General features: G+C 35.7%; 3 protein-coding genes across 7 annotated transcripts; all 3 read right to left on the minus strand.

Moving 5' to 3' along the window:
* Positions 1–297: 297 nt before the first annotated feature.
* Positions 298–5152, minus strand: LOC147280705 (uncharacterized). Of its 2 annotated transcripts, none has more exons than XM_086246930.1 (2): positions 1637–5152; positions 298–870 (listed from the first exon to the last, which is right to left on the minus strand). In XM_086246930.1, exons 1-2 carry the CDS (start codon positions 4572–4574, stop codon positions 473–475), a joined length of 3336 nt encoding a protein of 1111 aa, XP_086103056.1. In that variant the 5' UTR covers positions 4575–5152; the 3' UTR covers positions 298–472. The 2 variants fall into 2 exon arrangements, with proteins under 2 accessions (XP_086103056.1, XP_086103057.1); XM_086246931.1 differs by lacking the exon at positions 298–870 and having other exon boundaries at positions 2020–2240; positions 2357–5152.
* A 4243-nt stretch (positions 5153–9395) lies between these two features.
* PIR121 (transcription activator) lies at positions 9396–19785 on the minus strand. Of its 4 annotated transcripts, none has more exons than XM_086247468.1 (31): positions 19694–19785; positions 19491–19606; positions 19295–19367; positions 18985–19049; positions 18559–18636; positions 18322–18441; positions 18168–18238; positions 17904–17996; positions 17395–17464; positions 17174–17238; positions 16730–16925; positions 16466–16617; positions 16276–16369; positions 15928–16143; positions 15606–15817; positions 15322–15463; positions 14685–14853; positions 14062–14138; positions 13545–13715; positions 13313–13389; positions 13130–13232; positions 12864–12983; positions 12642–12785; positions 12119–12268; positions 11754–11897; positions 11459–11546; positions 11017–11144; positions 10429–10636; positions 10149–10321; positions 9778–9984; positions 9396–9673 (listed from the first exon to the last, which is right to left on the minus strand). In XM_086247468.1, the coding sequence occupies exons 2-31, from the start codon at positions 19542–19544 to the stop codon at positions 9479–9481; spliced, it is 3855 nt and encodes a 1284-aa protein (XP_086103594.1). In that variant the 5' UTR covers positions 19545–19606; positions 19694–19785; the 3' UTR covers positions 9396–9478. The 4 variants fall into 4 exon arrangements, with proteins under 4 accessions (XP_086103594.1, XP_086103595.1, XP_086103593.1 ...); XM_086247469.1 differs by having other exon boundaries at positions 19491–19588; positions 19694–19760; XM_086247467.1 differs by having other exon boundaries at positions 19491–19769.
* A 1176-nt stretch (positions 19786–20961) lies between these two features.
* On the minus strand, positions 20962–27925 carry PTAC3 (plastid transcriptionally active 3). The gene is made up of 13 exons (XM_086249172.1): positions 27484–27925; positions 27199–27370; positions 26881–27098; positions 26566–26626; positions 26056–26128; positions 25796–25873; positions 25150–25307; positions 24568–24736; positions 23846–24308; positions 23248–23697; positions 22524–22727; positions 21866–21999; positions 20962–21516 (listed from the first exon to the last, which is right to left on the minus strand). The coding sequence occupies exons 1-13, from the start codon at positions 27844–27846 to the stop codon at positions 21369–21371; spliced, it is 2691 nt and encodes an 896-aa protein (XP_086105298.1). The 5' UTR covers positions 27847–27925; the 3' UTR covers positions 20962–21368.
* Positions 27926–27970: the final 45 nt, after the last annotated feature.

The raw sequence follows: 27970 nt of genomic DNA on the forward strand, positions 1-27970 counted from the left end.
GCATTAAGATATAAATTATTGAATTGTCTTGAACCTGAAAACCTCGTATGATAAGTTTTGAGTGGATAAATTAAAAATACAAAATGACCCCCCCTTTGTTTTAGAACATTTTCCTTTTTCCTTTGATTTTTTTATTGATCTTTGTTGGTCACCCTTTCGCACCTAATTATCAATCAAAGAAAATGACTTGACTTTATTCTGAAGATATATGATATTCTCACAATAAATCTTTGTCACACTTTATAAGTATAGCTAGTATTATATGCACAATAGAAGATGTTATACATTAACCGAATATCATAGGACTTATGTATAACGTATATACAAGAAAGTTTAATACTTGTTTAAATTAATAATACAAGGATGAATATAGAAAAAAAACAAATTCTCCCACTGAATAGGAAAATAAAATCATGCATTCTGGTGTAACTGAAATGACTATTACTACTATACTAATACACATTTAGACTAATCAAGGTTCATCTGTGGGTTCATTGGCATCATCACTTGGGGAAGAAGAATCATTTTCAGAGTGTCCTCTCTCATTGGACCCAATAAGCATGGAAACAACTTCCCTCATGTTTGGGCGGTCAAAAGGAGACAAACTTGTGCAGAGCAGAGCAATTTTCAAGACAGTGATCATGTGAGAGACAGTGGCTGCAGCTTCATCATCATCTTGTAAATTTAATCGAGCATCCAGTACTCCTGGTGACAGTGAATGGTTGAGAATGTAATTTCTCACCCATGTTACCAGATCACCACCTTGTTCTAGTGGTTGCACAGGTGTTCTGCCAGTCAGCAACTCCAAAAGGACCACTCCATAGCTGTAGATGTCACATTTTTCTGTGACTTTCATGGTGTATGCATACTCTGGATTTCAGGATATCATATATCATTAACTATAGCATCATGAACCAGTTTAACTATATATACAGGTATTGGTAGAGACGAAATTCAATAATAACAATAACATTCATGGCCTTATTTGATATAAACCCCAAACTTCCGTTGAGGTCTGAATTTCCAAGGCATTGTGTTCATAGTGCACTAAGTTGATCTATAATCTGATCTTCTAAGTTGCATTGTGGTTGGGATTAAACAACAATTAGTAGCATAAGGCTGTTATGAAGATTAAACAACAATTAGTAGTATGAGCTGCTTGTTGGAGAATGAAGTTGAATAGAAATTATAAACTTAAGAAGACTACCATTTGCCACTTTGATTCTCTACTATTACCCAGATTAGAAGAGGAGTTATATATATAATGCCTTATTTAGTTTTAAAAAAAAAAACTAAAACAGCACAATGACAATCAGAAAGTGTAGCTGTTTACTCAGAATTGTGATGGCAAGCAATCTGACCAGATTAGAATACATATATGTTTAATTTAGAAGTCATCTTATGGAATTCATTATGACTTAATATGCTTACACAATATGCAATTAGGTGTTAGTGCAGCCCTTAACACAGATGCAAATGCAATTAATGGTTTTTATCCAGTAACATAATGAGGGATTCACTCAAAAAGAAAAGCCTTAAACAATACTGAGAGTAAATTTGATAAAGCAGGAGTGATCAGAAAAACATAAAGAAAAGATAATCATTGTTGAATAAAAGGTCTGAAAATATAGCTTACCAGGGGCAATGTATCCATAAGAACCTGCAATTGCAGACATGGACTTGGATTGTGGCATGTCCATCACCTTTGCCAACCCAAAATCTCCAACATGAGCTTCAAACTCATCATCTAGAAGAATGTTGTTGGACTTTATATCACGGTGAAAGATCCGAGGTTTGCAATCATGATGCAGATAAGCGAGACCCTGGGCAGCCCCAAGAGCAATCATGAACCTAGTTCTCCAATCAAGACTGCAAGATGCTCCATGAAGCAATTCTCCCAAGCTTCCCCTTGCCATGTACTCATAAAGCAGAAGATTGGCACCCTGGTGGTGGCAGAAACCATATAGTTTTACAATATTTCGATGCCTGATTTTTCCCAAAGTTAGAATTTCAGCATAGAAGCTATTATCCATACTGCTCCCATCCCTGTTGGATGTTACCTTCTTAACAGCAACTGTACGACCAGTTGGCAAGACTGCTCTATACACAATTCCACAAGCTCCCCTCCCAATTTCAAAGCTTTCATCAAAGTTTTCAGTTGCCACAACCAAGTCCTGGAAAGTGAACCCTGCCTTTGGGGAAAAGTACATGTCCAAAACTGGAGAAGACGATGATTTTTCTTCCAAAGAAGCAGCAACTATACTGTCTACAGGGCGTCTCATGAAATATATAAGTAGTACAATTAAAATGAGAGAAATACCACCAATGGCTGCTGCAATGATAGCAACAATCTTACCTAAACGAGTATGTTTCTTCCCTATATCTGGAGGGAAAGAGACTGAAGATGGTGGTGTTTCGCAAGCACCAAGAGGGGCACCACAAAGTCCTTTATTCCCAACAAAGCTGTTAATAGCCATATTCCGTAAGAGTGGCAAAGGAGGAATGCTCCCCATCAAGTCATTGTATGAGAAGTTGCAGCCAAGTAAACTTGACAGGTTCTCAAAAGAACCTGGAATTTCACCAGTCAAATGGTTGTTATTGAGTATAAGGAATTCCAGTAAAACAAGATTTCCAAGTTGAGGAGGTATCTCCCCAGAAAGATTGTTATAACTGAGATTTAATGCAATCTGCAGGCCTGAAAGGGCACCCAACTCAGCCGGTATACCACCAGAGAATGAGTTGCCACCCATTTGTAGCTCAGTCAAATGCAAGAGATTTCCCAGAGCAACTGGTATATTCCCAGAAAGATTGTTGTCAGAAAGCTTGAGAAGCTCCAACTGAGAAAGTGATCCTATCTCACTTGGCAAGGCATCCCAAAAGTTGTTATCACTAAGATCAAGCCGTTGAAGCATTTTACAATTGAAAATTTCAGGTGGTATCTTTCCAGAAAGTAAATTTGATGAGACATTAAAGGTCACCAACTGTGAGAGGTTACCAATCTCTCTTGGCAACTCGGATGTAAAGTAGTTGTATGAAAGGAGTAGCCTTTTCAAAGTTCTGCAGTTCCCAATTTCTGGAGGAATGGCACCGCTGAACTTGTTCTGACCCAACTCAACTGCAGAAAGGTTAACCAATTTGCACATTTCGGATGGAAGAAGCCCTGTAAGGTTGTTTCCAACTAGACGAAGCTGCACCAATGACTTACAGCTTGTGATCCCAGTTGGGATATTCCCGGTGAGCCTGTTAGAACCCAAATTTAACAAAATCAGATTAGAATTTCTGCAGACATGACGAGGAATTCTTCCTGTTAAGTTGTTTTCAGACAAGTCAACCACCCAAAGTGGGCTATACACCCCAAGTCCTTGAGGAATTATGCCACTCAGAAAATTATGAAACAATTGTAGCATGATCAGTTCAGTCATGTATTGAAATCCAGTAGGAACTGAACCGGTGAGGTAATTGATAGAGAGGTCCAGCTTAGTCAGGTTTTTCAAGCTTGTGAGCTGATCTGGAATAACACCTGTAAATTGATTCTGAAAAAGATAAAGCAATCGCAACCCCGCTATCTTACTGAGCTCAATTGGTATCTCTCCTGACAACAAGTTCTCGGAAAAATCAATCTCTTTTGCTAGAGAAAGATTACCAATCTCCCTTGGAATTGTCCCATTCAACATATTTCTGTAAAGATATAACTTCCTTAGAAACGCAAGGCTCCCAAACTCCTTCGGTATCTCTCCCACAAGCTTGTTCTCGTAGAGGGCCAGAGTGTCCAAATTTGTACAGTTGCCAAGCTCCTTTGGAATAACCCCGGAAAGCAGATTACCCCAAAGAATTAAAGTGCTCAAATTCTCAAGCATTCCAAGCTCTTTTGGTATTTCTCCACTTAACTGATTTTGAGCTAGCCCAAGATACTCCAAGCTTTCACATTCACCTATCTCAGAAGGTAAGCTTCCTGATATCAGATTCTCCCCTGCCCGAAAAGTCCTCAAACTTTTGAGGTTACCAAGAGAAGGTGGCAGTGGTCCACTAAGATTATTACTGTATGCAATCAAATTGGACATGGAAGAGAGATTTCCAATTTCTTCAGGGAAAGGCCCTGATATTCTATTATTGCACACATTCAGGACTTGTAAATAAGAAAGTCTACCTATTGCTATGGGTATATGACCTTCAAAATTATTGTTATTCAAATGAAGAACCTTCAAACTTGAACAATTTCCAATGTCTTGAGGTATATTCCGAGACAATTCATTGTAAGAAAGGTTAAGATAGTTCAGGTGAACCAATCCACCAATGCTTGGAGACAAAGAACCGGAAAGATTCATTGAATTCAAGTCAAGAGACAAGACCACTGGATTGTATCCCTTGCTGCAATTCACTCCCCTCCATCCACAAGGTGTGGAATCATTGGAATTCCAACTACCAAGATGATCAAATCCGTCAACTAATCTACTCTTTATTTCTAGAAGGTATTGACCCTCATCATTAATCCCCTCGGATTCATAAACCATAAGGGCAGCAACAAGAACAATTATAGTAGTTAACAATCCATATGATATTTTCTCCATAACCATCAAATGGAATTAATTTACAGTTCAAGGAAGTTGTTGCACAAACAAACATGAACAGGACCAAAGCAAAGATTCATCAGAATGATACAATCAGCATTCCATAACTTGTACAGAAGTACTACAAGGGGAACAATTATTTTACATACCTCAAGTTGATGACCAATAATGGAAAACAAAAAGCACCCATCAAAGAGAACCAACCAATTCTCTAGGAACCAACAAGAAATATACTTCACTTTCCCAGAAAAAGAAAAATTACTGGGAATACTCATTGGATTTTGACTGAAAAGATTGGTGCATTGAAAATGGGTGAGCTTGTCTTCCTCTTAATTTCTTTCTTGAGTAATAACCCATGATCAGGTGCAGTGAATTGCCACCTTTCTAAAGATAATCTTAAAGAATAAAGAACATAAAAGGCCAAGTATTCATTTTGTCTTCTACAAAATGATTTACAAGATCCCACTTTGTGTGAATGACAAGGATATGAATGAGAGAGAGAGAGATAGATAGATAGAGATAGTGAGCCAGGAATGGCCGACAAAGCATGCACACACTTTCTCCTCTCTTACTCCTCTTCCATAATATTTTAGTGCTTCACAAAGCCAACTGTTGTTCTCCATTTTCTTTCTTTCAGTTTTGTATTGTTTAATTTGTTTTACACTTTTACTTAACAAAAAACAAAGCAAGGAATTCAGAAAGAAATTCAAGGCGTGCTACCCTGGAGAGAATAGAGATGGGAACGAACTGAGCCCAGTAAAATTCTTGAGACTTAATTAATTAGTTAAAATGTCATATAGTTTTGAGGTCAAGTTTGACCTCATCTTCATCACTTGCTTAAGATAAGTTTTGACTGTTTAATATTTTAATGCAATCTGTTTAAGCCAGCGCTACCCCTTGGAGGCCGGCCTTGTAAGGTTTTCCATATTTTTGTCCTTTTGTTTTTGGGTATCACTTGGTTTTTTCATAGTTGGTTTTTTTTTTTTGGTTGGAGAGTGTATGCTTTCATAGTCTTGTAAACATTTATTTTTTTGGCACTACTGTGGATAGAATTGGATTAAATATTTGGGTTGCACATTGTTGGCATCGAAGCTGAATAAACAAGTATCTTCGAAATATATATTTAACTAGGGTGGACTGGAATTTCAAGTTGACTAAAGATTCCATAATAATTCTTTATTTTTTATAAGAGATTTTTTAATAATTCAAGAATAAATAAATAAACAAATAAGTATGGAGGTCCGGAGGTGGAGAATAATCAAACGCGATATGATTATTAGTCTTGACAATATAGTAAACTTTATAACATAATTTTTTAAATTAAATTACTCTAAAGTTCATTTTAGAGCCATTAATGATAAATAAATTTACTTAAAAAATTGTAATAATAAATAGATCTACTTCGCAGTCTCATTAAAGTGGACTGGTCTGTCATCGTATTTTTGCAAGTGGGTCAATCGTAATAAGGATAGCAACTAAGTTAAGCTTGTGGGTGTTATGATGTTGTTAGAGTTGTTGGTTAGTTGTATTAGTTATAACAGCTAGGCTTAGCTTTATATACGCTTAATGTACAACAAATTGTCAATTCATTCGATTAATCATTACAAGTACACATTTTACATTTCTCTATCTTTTTTTTTCTCTTCTCTTTCCTTCTCATTTTCTCTGTAACCAAACACTATGCTTAACCATGGAAGATTATCAAGTCGATCATGAGCTTTTTCATTTTGAACTTAAATATAAAAAAAAACTCAATCTTTAATAATTTACTAGCCTGACAAACACAAACAAAAATTCTATTATTCTAATTTGTTTACACACTTGTTATAAAAGAAATTCTATTATGTCGAGATGCTTTTCTTATTGCATACTAACACATGTATCTTTTAGGAAATAATCATACTATTTTTTTTTTGTGATGTTGTGGTTACATTTATATGCATAGTGCATATAGTTAAATAAGAATGAGATGTCAATTAAATAATTTGTTTGATGAAATGTATCTTAAAAATAAATACAAATGAGATATTAAAAGAAATTAATATGCAAGTTTACTTTCTTTAGATTGATACGTTTCTCTAGGTTCAATGATGTTAGGCATCTCCATGTTTGTCCATAAGATCAAAAATAGCACATGCATATTCATGTAGAAGGTGTAATGAGTTGCAATGTAGCACAAATTAATGTAATATATATATATATATAGTTGTTCAATGCTTTCCGGAGGAAAATCCGGTTGCCCATGAATTGACTGGGTATGCCATTCGGAGAGGCGATCTTTTTTCTGTAATCATTTTTAATGAATGAAGTATTATGTTGACAATATATATATATAATCATTTTTAAAACAGATGAACGCACTTTTTTTATTGTGCGTTGATTTTCAAATTTCAACTGACCGATCACCGTGAACGCACAACAGCACAAGGCAGGGCCCCGCCACTAGCTGCTAGCCTTCTTATATGTTTTTTGATTTTTTTTCATATTTAGTACCTGAACTTTGACTATTGTCTTAACGTGGTACTTAAACTTTTATTTGTCCCAATTGAGTACCTAAACTTTTATTTTGTGTCTAATAGGTACCAAAATGAATTTCTGTTAAAATTATCAACAAAAGTTAGGGGCAACATAGTCACTTCAAAAAATTTATATTTATATTTTAATTTTAATTTTTAATTTTTTTTGTTTGTTGTGTGTTTTTTTTTAATAATTTTAAACATATAAAGAAAATAATTAAAATATACTTTGACTATATTGCCCCTAATTTTTATTGACAATTTTAACAAAAATTCATTTTGGTACCTATTAGACACAAAATAAAAGTTTAGGTACTCAATTGGGACAAATAAAAGTTTAGGTACCACATTAAGACAAGGGTCAAAGTTTAGGTACTAAATATGAAATAAACCCATGTTTTTTATTAGGTTTAATTATTGATTTATCATTCAAAACTGTAACTCATTTTCACTTTGTCACTTGAAAGTTTTTTTATCCTAGATTACCACCTATAACTTACATCCGTGTCCCATTTTACCTTGTTCTATCAATTCCGTTAAAAATGATGATCTGGCAGTTAATGTTGACGTGGCGCACTGGATGTGCATCACGTGTCACATCTTTACTTTTATTTTCAAATTTTTTTATTTTTTTATTTTTATAAACTTTAAAAATTAATTAAAAATAGCTCCGAACTCAGAAAAATACACGAAAAATTCATACGAACTCGTCTTGACTAACACTAATTTACTATCAGGTTAAATTACCAATTTACCCTCTAAAAATTTCTAAAAAAATTAGAAAGTCTAAATTTATTTCTAAAAAATTAAAATAAATTTCCCTCTATTAAATAAATTCTAGAATTTTTGTAAACTCTTGGACAAATTCTCAAAAATATTTTGGAAATTACTAAAAGCCTGTTTTAGAGAATTATTTCTAAACTTTACAAAAATTCTAAAAAATTTTTAGAATTTATTTTATAGGAAAATTTATTTTCCTCTAAGACCGAGGGGTCTTTTGAGTAGCAAGTGTTCACGAGAAATGTATTGTTAGTTTTCAAAAGACTAACGGTGCAGACCTCATATTTTTTGGAATTCGGGAGATTCTCCTATAAATTTCCAAAGAGTCTAGAGTATTTTAATTTTCTAGAAATAAATTTGAACTTTCCAAATTTTCAAGAAATTTTTAGAGGGAAAATTGGCATTTTGACCCCATAGTAAATTAGTACTAGTCAAGACAAGTCAATAGGAATTTTTCGTGTATTTTTCTAAGTTCGGAGCTATTTTTTATTAATTTTTAAAGTTTATAAAAATAGGAAAATAAAAAAAATCAGAAAATACAAGAAAGATGTGACACGTGGCACACATCCAGCGCGCCACGTCAGCATTAACGGTTAGGTCATCATTTTTAACGGAATTGTTGACGGAACAAGGTAAAATGGGACACGGATATAAATTACAGGTGGTAATCTGGGACAAAAAAACTTTCAGGTGGCAAAGTGGGAATAAGTTACAATTTTGGGTGGTAAATCGATAATTAAGCCTTTTTATTATTATGGGAGCAATATTGGAGAGATTTTTTTGGTGTAACCAATAAACTGCCACATAATTTAATTAGTATATGTGTCATAATATGAATGAATGTTATTAATATTATATCTTACTGTATATTAAAAAAAATTATATTAATTAATTTTTTCTGATTCACTGGTTCTTATTTCTTTTGAAAGGGGTCGGTTAATAAAAAAAATTAAGATATATAAACAAAACTTAAATATAAATAGATTGTCTAATAATACCCTTACACGTTGAATTGGTTATATCACATAATAGTGTATCGGTCACATTTAAAAAATTCTCTCAATATTTGAGAGTGGAGTTGTAAATGGTGGCAACAAGACCGACTTGATATAAAATATAAAATTGGGCTGACCTAGTAGGTATACAATATTATATCTCATACTTTACCTGTTTTCAACTTAGTTTATGATTTTGACCTGGTTCAAATTACATGTCATTGCTGACGACCCCCTACATGAAAGATATTTTTATATGGTATGATTTTAATATAGTTCACATATAATATGTTAGGTGATTTCCAACTTAAGTTTATCGGGTACTGATTTATGACTTGTTTATAGACTTCTTCCCATGTTTATTAATGGTTGTGGTGAGTTCCTATTCAAGTGGCTCTCATTTTTACAAAGAACTATTTCTTTGTCAATATTATCATTTCTTTACTCTTTTAGTTTTTGTCTAACAAAATTTCACCCAACCAATTGACATTATAGTGGATTCTCTCTCTCTCTCTCTCTCACTCATACACAGAATGTTGATTCAAATCATGATTAAGTAGGTACAGAAACCGAAAGGAACAAAGGCAACATTCATAACAAGTAATGGACTATTACTAATTCAGGCCTCTTTCTGTGGTAGTGTTTCAAAAGCAGAGACTGTGTTGTCAAACTTAATGCGATGCAGAGGGGCACCACTTGGCTTGATAGCACAAGCTGTCTTATCTTCAAGTGGGCAACGTGCCTTCAACATGGAGAACACGTGATTGTTTAACCTCCTTGCTTTCTTCATTACTTCTAACAACCCATCCCAGCCCTGATAAACAATCCAGTCAAAAACAAAACCAAATATCCATGCAAACAAAGCTAAACATGATGATTAAATTTTCAAAATCAGATAAAAATGTGTAACCTGTATACCTGGACATAATGAGGACTCTTATGGGTTTGGGTAAATGATGCAACCTCGACTTCGGCAACGTTGAGGACCTGATATGAAAAATCCAAGAGCTCAAAATGCAGCTGTTGCCCCAGCAAGTATATTATGGTGCAACCACCCCAAGCTACAGAATCACCCAGCACTTCATGACTGCTTGGTGATACTCGAACAGACTCCTCTAGATACCACTACAATTTAAGAACTAGAACATATTAGCAGTGACATCATAATAATATACCCAAACTACTTAAAAAAGGTTATCTGAATATGCCCACTGATTTATTTTATTTTTTTCAAGTATCTACCAATACAATGATCTTAGAGAAACAAACTGTGCAAGGTTACTCCTTACAATTTGAAGGCCACTGTATATTCGATAGAAATCCTTTGAAGTTGTGATGTCAATGAACCCTGTTTTGGGAACAGCACTCCATTTACTACAGTATTTATCCAGAGCCGCACTAGTGAAAGCTAGGGAATATTCCAGCACACTTCCAGTATTCATGTTAGCCTTGTACAGAAGATCTGCAAAAAGCATGTGAATCTAAATATCTCCAGAGAAGTTTTACACAGAACTGCATAATTATACAGTACAAGCAGGAACTGTTTATGAATAACATGCAACTGCACACCTGCAGCTTCTGCCTGTTTTGATAAGGTATGGAAGGAAGTTGGATTTGGGCACCCAGGATTTGACACAATTGCAGAAGTAGCTGATTTAAAGAGGTTGACAATAGGGCTTTCTCCACCATCTTGAGAATGCAATATTTGTCCATCTGCACCAGGAAGCAAGCCCAACCAAGGGGCTGTTTGCATGAAATGAATTGTATCTGTTTCTCTCTGTAAAGCATGTGCAATAGCGTTAGTAAGGATTGATCAAGCAGCCATAACGATTCATTTCAATTAAAATAGTAATCAGTATAGAAGCTACTCGCACGCTTTCTGAACAGGATAGGCTAAGAATCTATAGGAAACATGTATGTACTAGCATGCACACGCATGAACATGTGTGTGTTTGTGTATATGCTGCAGGAAAGTGTATTATGTAACACACTTTCAACAGTTTAAGATATGCAATTTCAATCACTCGCAAGTTTGAATTTCATTGCATCCTTAGAAGTCCCTAGTGATTTGTAGAATAAATTGTTATGAATACAGATATATAAACACCATGGAAACATCTCCAATGAAATTGTAAATGTAGAACCTGGAACACTAACCAAAACGATATCAAGAAGCCCCAACCAATACAGTACACTTCCAGTCTCCTTTATCCCTCGAAGAACTTCTGCTTTGAGCTCTGATTTGGTTCCCCAATTAAGTTGTTCTTTGACAAGCCTCATACAACCTGTACTCAAAGAAATATAAACACAAATCATGGTATTCCAAAACTACCCCACAAATTAAAAGGGGGGGGGGGGGGGGGGGACTTCAGCTATAGTTCACTTCTTTTTCTCTTTTTAGTTTTCAAAGAAAGAAAAAGAAATACAAAAAGTGGACTGAAGTTCAGCCTAATGAATTCACATTTCAAAACTACATTAAGAGAGAAATTGTACTCTGCTCCAAAAGAAAGGAGATAAGCCCTATTCAATAAGTTTAAAGACAGTCTAGACTAATCTATGCATGTGAACACATGTGAAAATTAACAATGCTGCCATGTACCTGTCACACCTCCATCAAAAGGAAGCAATCCAATAGACTTTGGCAATGCTTCTTGTAATCCTGTTATCATTGGTTCCAGTGTAGCTATCTGAAAAAAACACACATGAAACAGTAAGGGTGAACCTCAATTAAACTTTAGGTGTCATAAAAACTTGACATGTATTAAACACAGAAAATTCTTTAACATGATGAAGATAACTAAACAGATGAAACATGTGCAACTTCAAATAACCATTTATTGATTTACATTTGCAATTTGTGTATGAACTACTGATTTCTGCATAGCATGACCTACCTTGCTTGATATATGATCTAGAAGTGCTCGGATCAGCCAGGGCAATGATCTAGAACCAAGAAGCCTAACAATGGAAAACATGTGGGGCATCCCAAAAAATCCGCTATGCAACCGTGCAAAACTCTGATGAGCTGCATTTAAATCCTACATGACAACAGTCAATAAACAAAAGAGTTAAAAACATCACGAGGACGAGCCAATGTTAAGAAAACCTATTACCTATTTTATTAGTAACAAAAAAAAATATATGGGAATCACAAAGGTGATAAAGATCTAGGATGGTTCTTATACAAAACCGAAAAAATTGCATTTACAGTAACAAATAAGAACATTTAACAATGAAATCCTAAAGAAAGATTTCTTACTTGAGTACCACAATAAAAATTAGGCTTGGCATAGGGAACCGATGGCTTTTGAACAGGAACAAGAGGAACCTTTGATGATCGGATAAAACGCTGGGTAGTATTGCAGAGGATGAAGTTTGGCAAGAAATCATTTTGCATCTCTGACCAAATCTAACAGACAAACAAAATGAGCATACTCATCATTATCTTTGTTCCAGTAATTAAGACTATAGTAACCTTTGAAACCCAATTATTTTCATTCTGTAAAAGAGCTTGAATAACAATGAAATATAGGTTTATGATGCATTTAAACAACCAAATGGTTAGGGAAGTTTAATAGTTCAAATACAATGAATGAGATTTCTCAATGAACTGCCTTAAGTGACAATGATAAATGTCCCCAACCTATATCCCATCTTACATTCATGGCATGTTCACATAATGTCCACGTTAAGTTCACTGCATAAATGCTAATACAAAATGGGGGGAGAGATAAGTCACAAATTAGCATAACAACAATGATAGGGAGAAACATTTTCCAAACCTGAGAAGCAAGTCGACTAGAATATGACACGAGTGATATGTTTTCTTGCATCTCATTCAACATGAGACCGAATGAGTCTATTGAGAGATCTCTGGACAGCAATTCATGGGCATGTTTTAAGATTTCCAGCAGATTTTCTAATTCCTACCAACCAAAGAGTCATATATGTTAACAATGTCATTGCTAACATAAAATTAAGATACCATAAGTGAAACTACTTACCACAATAGCACATAGATCCTGAGACTCAAAACGATCAAATAGAAACTCAATATTATCTCTGAAAACTTTGTTCATCCGCTCAGCAATCAAACTTCTCAAATCAATCATCCTCCCAAGCAACTGTATGCAATAAGAATTGTACTTAAGTAGAGGAAAGAGATACTAACGAAACTCAAATATTCTAAAAATATAGATACATAAATAAGCAGATAAATTATGTAATAGGGAAAAAGGGATGAAAATCACATATCAAGATTGGAAATCACCTTCACTCTGGTCATCTTTAGTAGTGCAGTGAACCTCATAGGTTCAACAGAATATTTTTCTCCATTGTCCAATGCGAAGAGAAATGACGTATCAAGTAGCTCGCTGCAAGATATGACAACCAACACATACAAAAGGTTAATCTATTAGTGGCATAGCTGATTAGCCAAAGGAAGTTGGCATACCTTGCTGCCCAACTCTTGTAATATGTGAAAATAGTATCACATAGTTTTGAAACAAATATATCGAAACCATGGTCCACCTAAGAGGGAAAAGAAAATAATAAATCAACAAGCTGCAAAGAAATCGACAACAATCTATTCTCAAACATATTGTTCTGGCTAATATCTTTCATAATAAACAAAAGTAATCAAACAAAGACAGGAGGTGCAACCAAGTGTGCAGAAATTCAGGTACCTCGGCCTCAATTTCATCATAGAGGAACCGTTGCTTGAGAAAAACCAATGCTTGCTGAGCTGAATCATTATAGATGTCAAATGGCATCAAAACACTCTCTAGAATACCTGCATTCTGTGACTCAAGAACATAATCCACCAACATCCAGGGAAGAGAGCATTCAATGGGAAACTGCACACAGAGAACAAACATGTTTCACCAAATATAAGTGTGAAGAAAGCAAAGAAAATATGAGCTAAACTTGAGGGTACAACTGTACAAGTACAATTTTAGAAATTTTTTGAGCTGAAACATTTTCACCTTCATAAACGTATAAGAAACTGGATCATGGGCATAAAAAAACTAGTAAAGCATGTTTCTAATAATCTTGGTCCCTCTAGGCTCCAACAGTACCAATGGGAAGAATGTGAAGAACTTTCCGGTGAATGGAAAATAAATTTCAGTGCACTTTTATATGAGCTCAAAATGCTAGTATAACTTAGAAGCTCCCCAGTTATTTTGTGGAATAATGTTTTACCTGGATAACACGAGAAGACTCCAAATAAAATTCTCTAAACCATAAGAAACCAAGATCTGTCAAAGTTGATACAGTCACTGCAACAGAATCAAACAGACAAAATCCAATTTTACTAGGTGGCCAAAAATTCTATTTTAAGAGATGAGTAAACCAATTTTTATCAGTCTCAAACACAATGACTAGCACTAAGAAATAAGAACTAGCACTGTTATGACTATGGGTATGTATGCTCATGTGCCAAGCTAACCAGCCCTTTAATGATTGGCATTGGGCCAGTGCAATAACATAAGTAAAACAGCATCAAGATTTCAGCAATTTTTTTCTTTGATGGAAGCATCAAGATTACTACATTAATGCTCCTCAAAGGATGCATTATGTACGAGCTTAAAATGGTTATGCTAATCATGCACATCTCGAAGGACCCAATAATTTGACAAGCCAGGATCATGCAAAGTATTTACATTTATACATTATAATGCATCCGTTTAGAAGGAGGAACCATTATGAAAAGAGTTTCAACTCAAAAGTTACTTTTGAGAATTTGGTCCTGCCAGGAATATATAAAGTGCAAACATCTAAGACTGCAACATGAATTAAGACCAGAGTAAAGTTGGAAAGAATACCTGAGTAGTCCAATATATGCAGGAAGAAGCTAAGCTTGTAAAAAAATGTTTCTAACTGTTTTAAATCATTAACAGGAATCTCAGACCCACTATTCCCAAAGAGCCCTCCAGGCTTCCTAAGATTGCCACCAGACACCACTTCATATATCAAAAACTGCAAGCAGTGGACCTTAAAATAGAAAATGAATTGATCAGTTAGTTCAATCTCAGGGCAAGACAATTATGCTATAATGCACAAATTTATAGTATTTTATAATTTAGCAAAATTTGACATTTCAGACATTTGAGTATTTATGGTACATGGGTGAAAAGAAGAATACGCAAGATATTGAGACCCAAACAAAAAAGATGATCTACTTTCTAGAGGAAAAGCATCTGAATTTCAATAAACGTTTAAAATTAAAGTTATCAACTTCTTCATCGTAAATGTGCCTCTTCCCAGAAGCAAGACTATTAAGGAAGTCCCAGTTGGATAAAAAATGGACATTTTCTCATTATTTCTTTTGTGAGAGAACAAAAGAAAAAAGGAAAAAAAAAAAGAAGAGAAAGAGCAACACTGGGTAAGGCAAATATAAGTGGTTAACCAATAATAAATACATCTTAAATTGCATGAAAGAAGTTGGACGATGTGGGAAACCTGAGCAGCTGTTGGTGCTACTGGCCTTGGATAAAAAAAGTTTGCTTTGCTTTCTTCACCTCCTTGCTGTAGGGATCCAGATTCAGACTTGCTTGTATTCGCCATCCAGTCTGCCGAAAGAGTCCGCATATCAGAAAGGATCCTGAATTGAATAGAACTTATAAGCAATATGAAACAGAGAAAGGAATTCTACAGATGTACAACAACTGTAACTCCGAGTAGAAAACATAAAGGAATTTCTAAACAGAAAGTTCAAATCATATTAAACTAAATTAAATTCTCACCTAGAAAGGTCCTTCTTCTTTCGGAAGGTAGTCCGCAACATGGTGGCCAGTGTATTCTGAACAAAATCTTGGACCTCTGCATGTATTGTCTCCCATAAAGCATCAGCTACCAATGTGTCGTTGTACTGCATCATTGATCCAATGCTCTTTATGTAGCTAACAAGTTCAACCAGTGCTTTCCTTTCCTCTGCACTGTAATTATATCGTACCACCTAAGAGATATTAAACGATCATGTCACTGTCATCACATAGGATGGATATTGAGTACATTGTCTGGGATCAACAAAAGAAATTACAATGTTTCAGATATGGGATACAATACCTTTTCATAGTCAGAATATGATGCTGAAGCCTCTTGTGACTCAGAAGGAACTATATCCTTGCATGGGCGAGAAAATTTCCATGCACATTGTTCCCAAATGCGTGCAGTCCATCTACTTAAAAGCTGAAAACCTTCAACAACCATATCATATATGTTTCCCTTCACTTCTTTGGACCACTCAATATCTGCACTATCTGTTGACTTCAACAACAATAGCTGCACAAAGCAGAACAAACGGCAAAGTAATGGACTTCAGAAAATTACATAAGAGGAACAGAAAGAAATCATATATGTAAATATAGGATTTCTTTTTATTTTGTGGTTTGGGAGGATTGAGGAGGAGGAGACCTGATTCATGGAAGAAGCAAAGCGAATTGTGAAGTCATCGTGCTCAGCACGGATGGATCCAATGTGATTGATGATTAGATAATGTCTCTGATAAGTAAAGCATGTCAAGGCCTCACTGGAAAGATGCATCAACTAGGAGTAATAAAACTACATATGTACTTTGAAAAATAAAAATAAAACCAAAGGATATTCTTGCGCCTCACGGGATGGAAGCTCATGAGGTGATGGAAGACTGAGAAGACGAGTTTGGGCAGAAAACTTTTGAAAGTACATGGATAATTCTTTCATGATTGCAGCAGGAGAAAGATGGAGATCTGGAAATGCAGGAATTACTGGATCATTCTGCAAAAAAAAAAAGAAACAACATAAGTATTTAGATTTTGGGAGGGGACACAAAATCATTGTAACTTTTCAACCCATTTGATTCTTGCAATTTTCTATCACTATACATTACCTTAAATATATTGATCAGTCTGTTGATTTTCACTCTCTTGTACAAAGACTCGCTATCTTTTTCAGATGATGTTGCTAAGACAACAAGAATTGGCAAAGCACGAAGAAGAATGTGCCGCTCCGGGAACAAAAGAGCAAAATCCAGCTCTAATGACTCAACGGCAAAGACTATGAGAACTTGAAGGATGTCTTCTACACTATTTCGAGTCAAGGAACTCAAAAGATACTAGTGGAATGTATCATCAATTGCGAATGTAATAATAACAACAAAAGGCAGAATACATTGTAATTTCTGGACAAGATAAATACAAATTAGTAGCTCATAATAAGCTAAACAAGTTGAGATGAAAGTATCACAAGAAGTCATCATTTCTTCTCCTCATGTTATACAGAATTTGTGGCATTAGACAAGAAATCATCTATGACTGTACTGAACACAGGATACTTGTTCACGCGGAACATCTCAACGTGCAAATTCAATAAGATAGCCCACCTTGTGCTAAGGAAAATCTGTGGCAGATATTTCATAAATAGTTGTATTAATTAGACTATCACGTCATGGTATCATACCAGTGTTTAAAAAACAAATAGTATTTCCAAGATAGATAAACAGTCATAGTATATATCCATCAAAACCTGCATATAGTGATGGGACAACAGTCACACCTGTAAGTCATCCAACTCCTCTCTCATTGAGTCAGTATCATGCCACTGTACGCTTACTTGTGTGAATGTCCTAACAAATCCAGAATAGGTCAAAAACCATGAAATTTAACCACTAGTAAAGTACCATCAGATGAAGAGAAAAAAATATGAAAAAGAACCTTGCAATTGGTTCACTGTTTTTGTAACTCATAGACTTTTCACTTAATAATGTCTTTGTTTCTTATCCAAAAAAAAACAAAAAAATTTGTCATTGTCCCTTTCTTTGTCATATCTTCAATTCCATAGCACAAAACAGTACTGACAAAGTTTACATTAGTAATTTGGAAATGTAAGCTATATGATGAACCCAATACAATGAACTAACATAGAAAAACCTGACCTGGAAGTTAAAATTTCAGTAACCCCACAAAAGTGGTGTTGAAAAAAAAAAATAAGTGAACTTGTAAGGAATCACATGACATGTCACGTAGGTATAGCGACAAGATATAGACCGGTAAGAATTGTCTTACCTTTTATACCAAGAGAAATCATTAGGTATGCTTGCTTTTGCATTTTTAAGATGATCAAGTTGCACCAAAGTGTCAAGTAACTTCAACATGGACCTGGAGTAAGAGTAAATTGACCCTCATCATAAGAACATATGATTTTTCACAATGATATAGCCATTAATATGGCAGTGATCAGTGAGTAGCTTGAGTTCAAATATATCCGTGATAAAGGACTAGATCAAAAAGTATATAAAAAGATATATTCAGAAGAATGTTATGACAGACCAGAGATGAGTTATTGTGGGTCCATTAATGCGTCGTTCAGGCCTAGAAAAGCGCTGCATATCTGCAGCTAGCTGTAAAAACATTCATGCTACAGTGAAAATTCAACTCAAGTATAGCAAAGAAAGTGTAAACCGAGGTTTAGACAAGCTCATACCTTTGATGCAGCTGACGCTTGCCATCGCTGTATTTCACGTAGACGACTCATTTCCAAGTCCAGAACTTGATATGTTTCTAGATACAAGTCCGCTTGACTTTGTTTCATAGAATCAGGAAGCTGCCATAATGTATATATACACATGTTAGACACAACTCACACAAGTCAGCTCAACCTTATTAATGTTTTCCCATTCAATGCTAGTTGGTAAGAATGATAACTTAAGGAAGAGTTAACCTGAGGAAGTGCTTTGACACAACTGCGATATGTATAAAGCACCGATCCCATCTCCTTTCCCTCTTGGATAAGAGCATTCTACATGTTCCCCGTGTTTATCGAAAAAAGAATCAAAGAGAGCATTAAGACACATAAAAAATGAATAAACAAATGTAAAAAAATTTAGCCATAGAATGCATTTATATGGTAAATAACCAAATTATCTGAATAAAACATGCTTCTTTTGAATCAGTCCAGTGAAAACAAAACCAGAGACAGCAATAGAAACAATGGAAAAGGAAAGAAACAAATACTTGTAATTGTGTATCCATAATATGCATTGATATTGTAAATAACCAACTTAGCTGAACAGAAGAATAAAGATTATATAAATAAAGTTCAATGCCCTCAGAAGACGAAGCAAAACAGGAAAAAAGAGCTGCATACCAGTTGATTGAGAGCTTTTGTGTCTTCTGATAGAGATAGGCGATATGCAGAAACATCGCTATACTCTACAAAATGGAAATAATAGTGAATTGTACTCAACATACCTCCACCACTAATCCATACTCAACATTCAAATTTAAAATTTAAACTTCAGAAGATTTGATATATTTGGCAAAAACAGTTCAACTAGGTTCATAATATTCTACAACCATTTTCTGGAAATTTCAACCACTTGGCTTAAGGCTTCCAAATAAACACCAAAATCTTTTCCAAATCCAAATGCGTAAAAGAAAGGGAAAAGAAAACTTACCAATTGGACTATCGGTTGCGCCGCTATCAGTTGAAACCCAAATTCCTGGTCCTTGTACCTCTGCTTGCTCATCCTACATTAACAAAAAGAAAAAATAGAGTTTAAATCTTATTTATGTACATACAAATAGAATGGAGTCGTTTATTCAAACTTCAAAAAAAGAAACCATTTGTGAGAGAGAGTAGAGAGCAGGTACCTCCAGTGAGAATGTAGATAAGGCAGCAATGGCCTCTTCAACAGGAACAGCCATGGTGAATGCAGTAGATAATCAGTCTAGTACAATAAGATCTGACCCTGACCAAAATTGGAGCACTGCAGAAGCTTAGATGGAGCAGAATCGTCACATTCTAGCTTTAATTTGAGCAGAGATCCAAACTGGAAAGCTTTGAATGACTTTACCGTTATCGGACTTTTTTTGGTGGGAAGGAGATCGCGGGCGAGCGAGCCGTTTTCGGTGATGTGTCTGAGGGCCGTTGAGTGGAGTGGGTACACACAACTCCACAAAACACTACACTTGTCTGAGGGTCTTTTTTTTGTTTCATTTTTTTTTTTTCAACTTCAAATTAATTTATTTTGGTTTTTTAATTAGAACCTAAAATATATCAGATTGCGCATTCTCTTAATTTGGAAGAATTATTCTATATTACTGATATATTGACATGTGATATAACCAGTCTATACGTTATAATATGAGTGGATGTTATTAATACTATACTCTACTCTGCTTTTCTCTTAAATAATATTATAATGAAAATTACATTTTAGATCCATTTACTATAAATGACAAACTACAAATTTTGTTTTTTGTAATTTTTTAACTTACGCTCATATTTATGGGTTACAGAAAAAAAATGACCGTATGATTTTAGATAAATTCAACTTGACGCTGAGTTTTTTTTTTCTTTTTATTACAGGGGAGGGGATGGCTCCAGTGGCGGAACTAGGATTTAAAATTCGGATGGGCTAAATCTCTAGACAATTTTTTTTCTAGTAAAAAAAAATACACATAAAATATTTATATAAGAACTTAAAAAAAAAATCATGAAGATCATAAAAGTATTGGGCTAATGAAAAGTGATTATTGATTGTATTGGGCTCATAATTTTACTTCTTTTTTCCTTAACTTTACCCTTTTAATGAGTTGAGTTTTTAAACTTTTTATATAATATATATTAATTTTTTTTTAGCAGAATTCTCGACTGTACTATAGCACAACTAGTCATGCACCTAGTTTCGCCACTGGAGGGCTCGAACTCGGGTGTGTAGGGAGGAGTTATTGTCCTCAGCCAAATAAACCAACCCCATTTCACACTTGACGCTGAGCTTGTCAACCCAATAAAGAATGGAAATTCTTTTTTAAATCAGTGAATATTTAAGGTTGTAAGCAGGAACTTTTCTATAAATAATTCGCTTTGTCAACCATCCAAACTCAACATGGGAATTGGTTAAGGTGGTGGGCCTTATGCATCCATTCATTGATTGCTTTAGAGTTGATATATGATGAGTTGATGACCGTAATATTTCCAGTTGCAGTTTTATTTAAGAAGTCGGTCCATCATTTCTTTGGTTTGCTTCAGGATCAAGCATTAATCAAATGTCTTCTACGCCAAGAAAATTTGACTATCTTTAAGCTATATAGTAAATGAATACAGCAAAGAATACTTAAAAAAGTTAAAAGAAAATTGCATTAGACAGATCATCAACAGAACTAAAGACTTTAGCACCTTTCGACCAACAAAACAAAGACTTTAGCACCTACTGACCTACTCCTGTAGGCCACCTCCTTTAGTCCTTATAGGGAGATTGGGGTTAACCCGCTTCCAAAGAATAAAAGAAACATTTTGAAACTTTTGAAACTAAGGATTTTACCATTGGACACTATCACTAAGTAGGCAAAATTTAGCTCTAAGTACACAGCAAGGAAAAACTTTAAATTAACCCTAAACCCTAAACCCCCCAAAAGAGGGAAAACTATAAATTGCAGATGACAACGAGCTATATATGATTTTAAAATCAGATTATTCAAGAATAAACTAAGAACTGCAGCTATGAAGATGCATCATTGACAGTACAGTCAGGTTGTCCGCCTAGCAGAAATCACCCTGTCCAAGGTCTCGTCTGGGACTGTGATTCCAGTAGTCTCCATGTCTGCAACAATTGCAACAGCTGCATCTACCTCCCCAAGATCAATACACAGCGAGATGATTTCGTCATAAAGGGGACTGCGAAAAATGAGAACAAAATAAGATGTGAAACAAAACAAGATCTCCAATAAATGGAATCAAAGCAGCTTTTGGCAAACACAATTTGTGTGGGAATGCATCTCTTGTTTGTTAGGCATATTTAAGCAAGCATACATCTCCATCTCCATATCTCTTGTTAATTTAAAAGTTCCCAATTCAAAATGTATATGTTGTAAACCATCCTCTGTGATCCTGCAACTTATTAAAGCTACTGAATCAAATTTCAAATCACCATCAGGATGGGAATCGTGGTCCTTGTTTATATCATCTCCCATTTTCTTCTTTGTTTTTATTTTCATCTTCCTCATATTACCAAACATGGTCTTACCTGCCAAATACATAACCAAGACTATGTGTTGTCTGTAAGATCTTCAAGAAAGCTGATGGTAGAGGAGCCCTCGCTGCTGCACGCAAAATCATGGCACAGTCCCCAATTGTCGGTGTTCCACCCAATTCTATCACCTGAAATGAAGTCCAGTAATTCTTCAGATTAGGAACAGTAAATGATAAATGTATATACTATTCCAAGCTCATTAAGAAATGGCCGGCATTCCTTTGCTCATTGCTTAAGTCATAAAGGGGTTGTGACAGCCCCATAGTTTCCAAATGCTCTTCCAAAAGACATCAGTCCCTAAAATAATCTCAAGGCACAGTAATATAAAAGTTGAAAAACAAAAACAAAAATCAAGAAATTTATAAACCTCTCTACATGTTCTCCTCAACATTTTCCTCCCCCACTTTACAAAATTTTGCATCATAAGGAAAACTGACAAACAAGGAATTTTTTGAAGACTTCATTGAGGTAATCCATCAAATTGGTCATATATTTTAACTCACTTCTGGTAATCTAGAATGAATTGTTAAATTTTTTGTACAAAGGATCAGAATCTGTGAAGCACAGAAAATACATAACAGTTAATGAGAAGAAAATGAAAATAGCATTGCAAGTGAATAATGGAGTACATTATACACATATAAGAACTTGCCTTCATCATAACTTTAATTGCCAACTCAACTTCCCACTCCTGTGACCATTTTCTAGGAGGTCTGTTCTTCAATTCTCTTTCCCATGTCCAACCCCAAGCATCAGCTAATGTATACATGTCAGATACATCAAAAACTTTCCTTTTCCTTAACTCCTTAAATGCCTCAACTATATCCTCAGGAAACCAGTCATCATCATCATCGTTCTGCATCCATAAACAAAATGTGTATAAATATATACAAAACTACTAAGAAGGATTAAAATAAATAGGTAATGATTTAAAAAAAAAAGAAGAAGGGTGGCATGGCATCTCACTTAGTAAATTCTATTACTGTCACCAAGACCTGTGATTGAATCTCTCCCCCCCCTCCCCCCCCCACACCAAGGTACAGAGAATTATAAGATGGGAGAGGGCTACGTCCCATTCTTTAGAATCATAGGCATAGGCCCAAAAGGCCTCCACTAGACCCAAAAAATAGAGACAAACCATTGACAATTCAGACATTTCACTCGCTAACAGCACTCTAGCCTCATATTTGTCATATATATTGCATGAGAGGTGACTAGAACTAAGTCATAAAATTTCTTGTTCCCTATCCAAAACAAAAAAAAAACATAAGAGACTTGTTTGAAAAACGTAGAAAAATTAAGTTTGATGAGGTGCCTCTATACTTCATACCCTCGGGAAAAAAATGTAAAACATAAGTAAAACTATAATGCCATACGTCAGCTGATAATCGAGAAGCTCTTCTCCTTGACTTTTTAGATGTTGTACTTGTTTGATCAGAATCTTTCAACAACTGTACTCCAATCATTTGGAGAGGCTTCTTAGCTTCAATTTCCTTTTCCTTAACCCTCTCTACATCTTGTCTCTCAGCTTGTTCTACCTCTACCTCTACCTCCTCTTCCTCCTCCCCCTCCTCATCATCAACATCATCGTCATCGTCATCATCATCATCAAGATCATCAGCTTCAGCCTCATCATCTTCAACCTCTTTTGCAACATCTACAACACTGACACTATCTGAGACATCCAGAGGTTCAAATTTTGCAACATCTAGTGGCTTTTCCTGATCACTACTGAAGCCTTCTCCAAGGAAACGACGCTTCCAGAACTCTGTATTTCCTTCTTCCAGCTTGATCCGTGAGATTAGTTCATCCAGCTCTTCATCAACCTGTGAGATCAGATTTGATTATCAGTACAGAGTGAACACTCAAGTGCAGCCAAAAGGGGGGAAAATTCTTGCAGAGATGTGTAACCCCGCCAACAGGAAGAACACAAGCAGGAAAAAATAAAATAAAATAAATAAATAAATAAATAACCTCTTCTTCCTCCTCCTCCACAGGAGGAACCCAGAGGGGTCGACCACGAGAGCGATTTATTCTCCTTGCTTTTTGGACACGCTGGTAAAGAACATTTCTAGTACCATCAGTTGGCAGACCTTGTGCTTCTAGTTCTTCCTTCAATTCAGATACTACCATCTTACTAGCAGCTTTGGGCTTTAAAACACTCTGGTCAGGACCCTTTATAATTTTCATTAACCTCATCTCCACTCTAATATAATCTGTTTCAGATGCATCTCCTAAAGCTGCAATTCCTTCATTCCGTAACACTCTCAAAAGCTTTCTATTGTGTATCTTCCAATCCTCAAGACACCTTTGCTTGAGCGAGGTTTCCATAGGGTTTGAATATATAAACCCAGCAGCATCAGGATCTAGTGGAGTTTTCCCTCTTCGAGGCACCCATCGCTTGCGCTCACCTGTAAGCCCACCCTCTGCAATGTACCTGATTCATGTACAAATCAGTCAACACACCAACAAGGTTAACATCATTTTTCTTTTTTTGATCGTCAATGCAAACTATAGTAGATTAACTACAAGTAAATAGAAACAAGAAAAGGGGAGAGAGGGTGAGTGGGAGCCAAAATCTGCTCATTAACTCATTACTTCCTCTTTCCCCCTTCTACTGTAGAACTGGATGAACAAAAAGACTTGCAGCAACTGGAGTACCTATTAACACACACATGACACACCCACACACACACCTGGCCATGTAATCAATCTCATGTCCAAGTTCAGCTTCCTCTTGCAAAGGTTCAATCCATGAACTCACCAGTGTCCGGTACTTTCTGCTCAAAATCATGGCTCGTGGTGGAATTGGTTGGTTGTCTTTGGTCATAGCTTCTAAAGCTTCTACTAACTCAACAATTCTTCCTGGAAACAAACATATCCATTAATCAAATCAATGGGGTCTTAGTAAAGTCTAAGAATGAAAGATCCATAATATGGGTCAAAAAAGCATACAAAATATTGTATGAGCCTAACAGGTCAACCAAGATATCAATAGCAGCATGCAACAAAATTTTGGTAGGTTACTGACACCACAAGTCAACACAGTGAATTTTTAGAAAAGCTAGGATCCAACATCACTTGCACAAATCCTTACACTTGCACAAATCCTTATACATCACATGATCCATAAAGAAAATTCAATAGTTTTTGTTAACAATTCTCCAAAACTTGTTTGATATAAAAATGGAAGAGCTACTACTACAACTACTACACAGAGAATGAGAGGAAGAAATGAGATTACGCTTGTTATGAAGATAAATGAAACATATGTATACCTTCTCGACATAAAGCTCGAAGATACAAAGACAGAGGGTCCTCAAAGTTTCCTTCATTATGTAAAACTTTTGTTCCCCCTTCAACATTTTTGAGGGCACGAAAATGCCGTATTGCCTCTCTTACTACACAATACTTGGTGAAGCACTCAACTAACAACCTGAACATCAAGGTAAACATATTTCAAAAGAAAGGAAAAGGGAAAAATAAAGAAGAAATATACAATGCTAACATAAGATGTTGGTTGAACTTGAGAATGTCTCTGCCCCAAAGGAAATGGAACTTTTGAGATAACAAAACTATAAAAAATACACTGTTTGGTAGCCAAAGCTCAACAATTAATCAAAGTAGATAGTCCACATTGGCTAACAAATGTCTTTTTAAATAGCACATTGGGCCTTTACAGTACTGGACTCAATTCCAGATATACCTTCAGCCCAGATTATAGCATTGTTCTAGTTAGGGCTAGTGTGGGTCTCACAACTCCAAGAATGACAAGGTAAAAAGAGTCTTTCGTGGGTTAGAAATCTCTAATTAAAATGTTTCAAGTGCATTTTTAAATATCTTGGGAGATTAAAAAGACTAAGAAAAAAACAAATGATACACCACCAACTTTTACATAATTAATAAAATATACAAAATGCTTACGCATAGGTTTTCACATTAGGCTGCAAACGCTTGTGGTCTTCAACCATCATGCCAAGTAACTCAGCAACATCTTGCACTCTACAAATCATATTGAACCCCAATGTTATGACAAATATAAAAACAGAAAACACAGTGGATTGAAATCTTTAAGTCTAAACAACTTAAGAAGTTGAAATTCCAAAGCATAGGATAAAAAAATAAAAAAATAAATTTTGAAATTAAATGGACAGCTGGAATTACTTATGTGCTACAGAAACTACCTATCATACGATTCAGCTCTGGTATATGCTTGGATCACCCAATTATATGTCTCCGTGTCAGGTTTCATGTATTCTGTTTTGTAAAGAAAACTATGAGTATAAACCCTGAAGAACAGAAAACAAAGGATTCTGAGAAGAATTAAACTTGAATAAACATAGATCTAACTCTGCAGCAAGTAATATATAACTCAATTTCACAATCTACAACTATAATAAACCACATAAGCTCTTAGAAAGGTTCCTTCAATATGGACCAAAATTAACAGAAGCCAAATTTATGGTTATGAGAATGAGTGTGACACATGGACTAACTCAATGCTAAATTACATAAGGCTAGTGCATTCTTCTACACACAAGATGGAAAAAAGAAATAAGCATTCCTAAAGTCAAATACTGAATAATTTTAACACAGCTGATTATCAATGCTTAATCATAAGAAGATTAATAGCTTACAGGAAATTGTTAATAAAGATACAAGCACTAAAAGATTAAAAAAACAAAATAACTAACCTTCTCCATACTCCATGTTCTCAAACGTAGCAAATGCTATTTCTGGAATTCCACAAGTAGCCTATATCATTCAAAGGAAAGAAAAATATCAGGCTGACAAGAGAACCTATGATAGTAAACAACTAGGTAAAGATGCTTGCAATAATTTACTAGCAACATGTAAACATTTCATACCAACAGGTCTAAATATTTCAAATCAAACATGTTCACTTTCTTTAAACTGTTTTAAAGAGGATATTAACCCAAGAAAAATTGCTAAATGGATATTATTTGCAGATAAAGTAAGCAAAAAACAACACGTTCAGAAAAGGTCACCTGCACACTAAGAAGACAATTGAAATGGAACGTTGTCGCCATCCGCCCAGCGGCCTCCATTTCATAAGCAATTTCTAAGGCATTAGAATGATCCCCAACTTTACAGTCTTCCACTATAAGAAGATCATAGACCTCATCAGTAGCTCTGAGCCCACCTTTGGCACCCTTCAAGAACACTTTGTTGGCATCTTCCAAATGGTGGGTCCGAATAAGCTCCTCTGTTCACAAACTCAAATAAGATATCCTAACATTTGAAGCAATGGACAACAACGTGCAACTTATTATTATGATTTAGGAGCAACAGGGTGAAGTTTGTACCAACAAGAAGAAGCCAAGCTTGGCGAATGTCATAATGTAATTTCTCCATAGCCGCAAGAATTTCTAATCCCCTTGTAGCACGACCCTTGGAACCAAACAATCGAATCAACGCAATGAATGTTTCGTGGAGAGGGCGAAGCCCCGCACTCAACTCCCTTCTCAATGATTGCATCTTCCATTCACAATTCCACATAGCAACGGTCAGTAATTCAAATCCCAAATGAAAGAGAGAACATTATTTTTAGAAATTAGGGGAAATATAAATTTAAATAAAAGAGAATGTACCGCGGCCTCGGTGTCGCCGTTGAGAGCGTGAGCGACGATCAAGCCGTGGAAGGAGCGAGGGCCGGGGCTGAGACCGGCGGCAACCATGTCGTATATAACGTCGGCGACTCCATTGGCGTCGCGGTTTCGAGCGCGGCCCATGAGCTCCTCCATGAAGGTGAAGCGGAGGCTCCTCTCGGCTGCGGAGGAGGAGGAGGAGGAGCCATCGTCTCCCTTGAGCTGCTTCTTCTTCCTTCGGGTTCGCTTCTCTGGGGCTGAGACCGCGGATGCGCGTACGACGAGGGAGGTAGTGTCGTTTGGGGATTTGAATTTGCAGGGGAAGAAGGTAGGGAATGAATTCAAGGAGAGGAGGAGAGTGGACATTTGAGTGCATAAGCGGGGGTGATGCAGTGAGTGGATAAGGTATTAAGGCGGGTGCTTTTCTGTTGATGGTTTAAGGGGTTCAAGAGCGGCTGAGCGGGAGGGGGTTTAAGTTTAACTGTTTTTT

Source organism: Dryas octopetala, chromosome 6 (assembly GCF_963921425.1).
Source record: "Dryas octopetala chromosome 6, drDryOcto1.1, whole genome shotgun sequence".
Lineage (NCBI taxonomy): Eukaryota > Viridiplantae > Streptophyta > Magnoliopsida > Rosales > Rosaceae > Dryas > Dryas octopetala.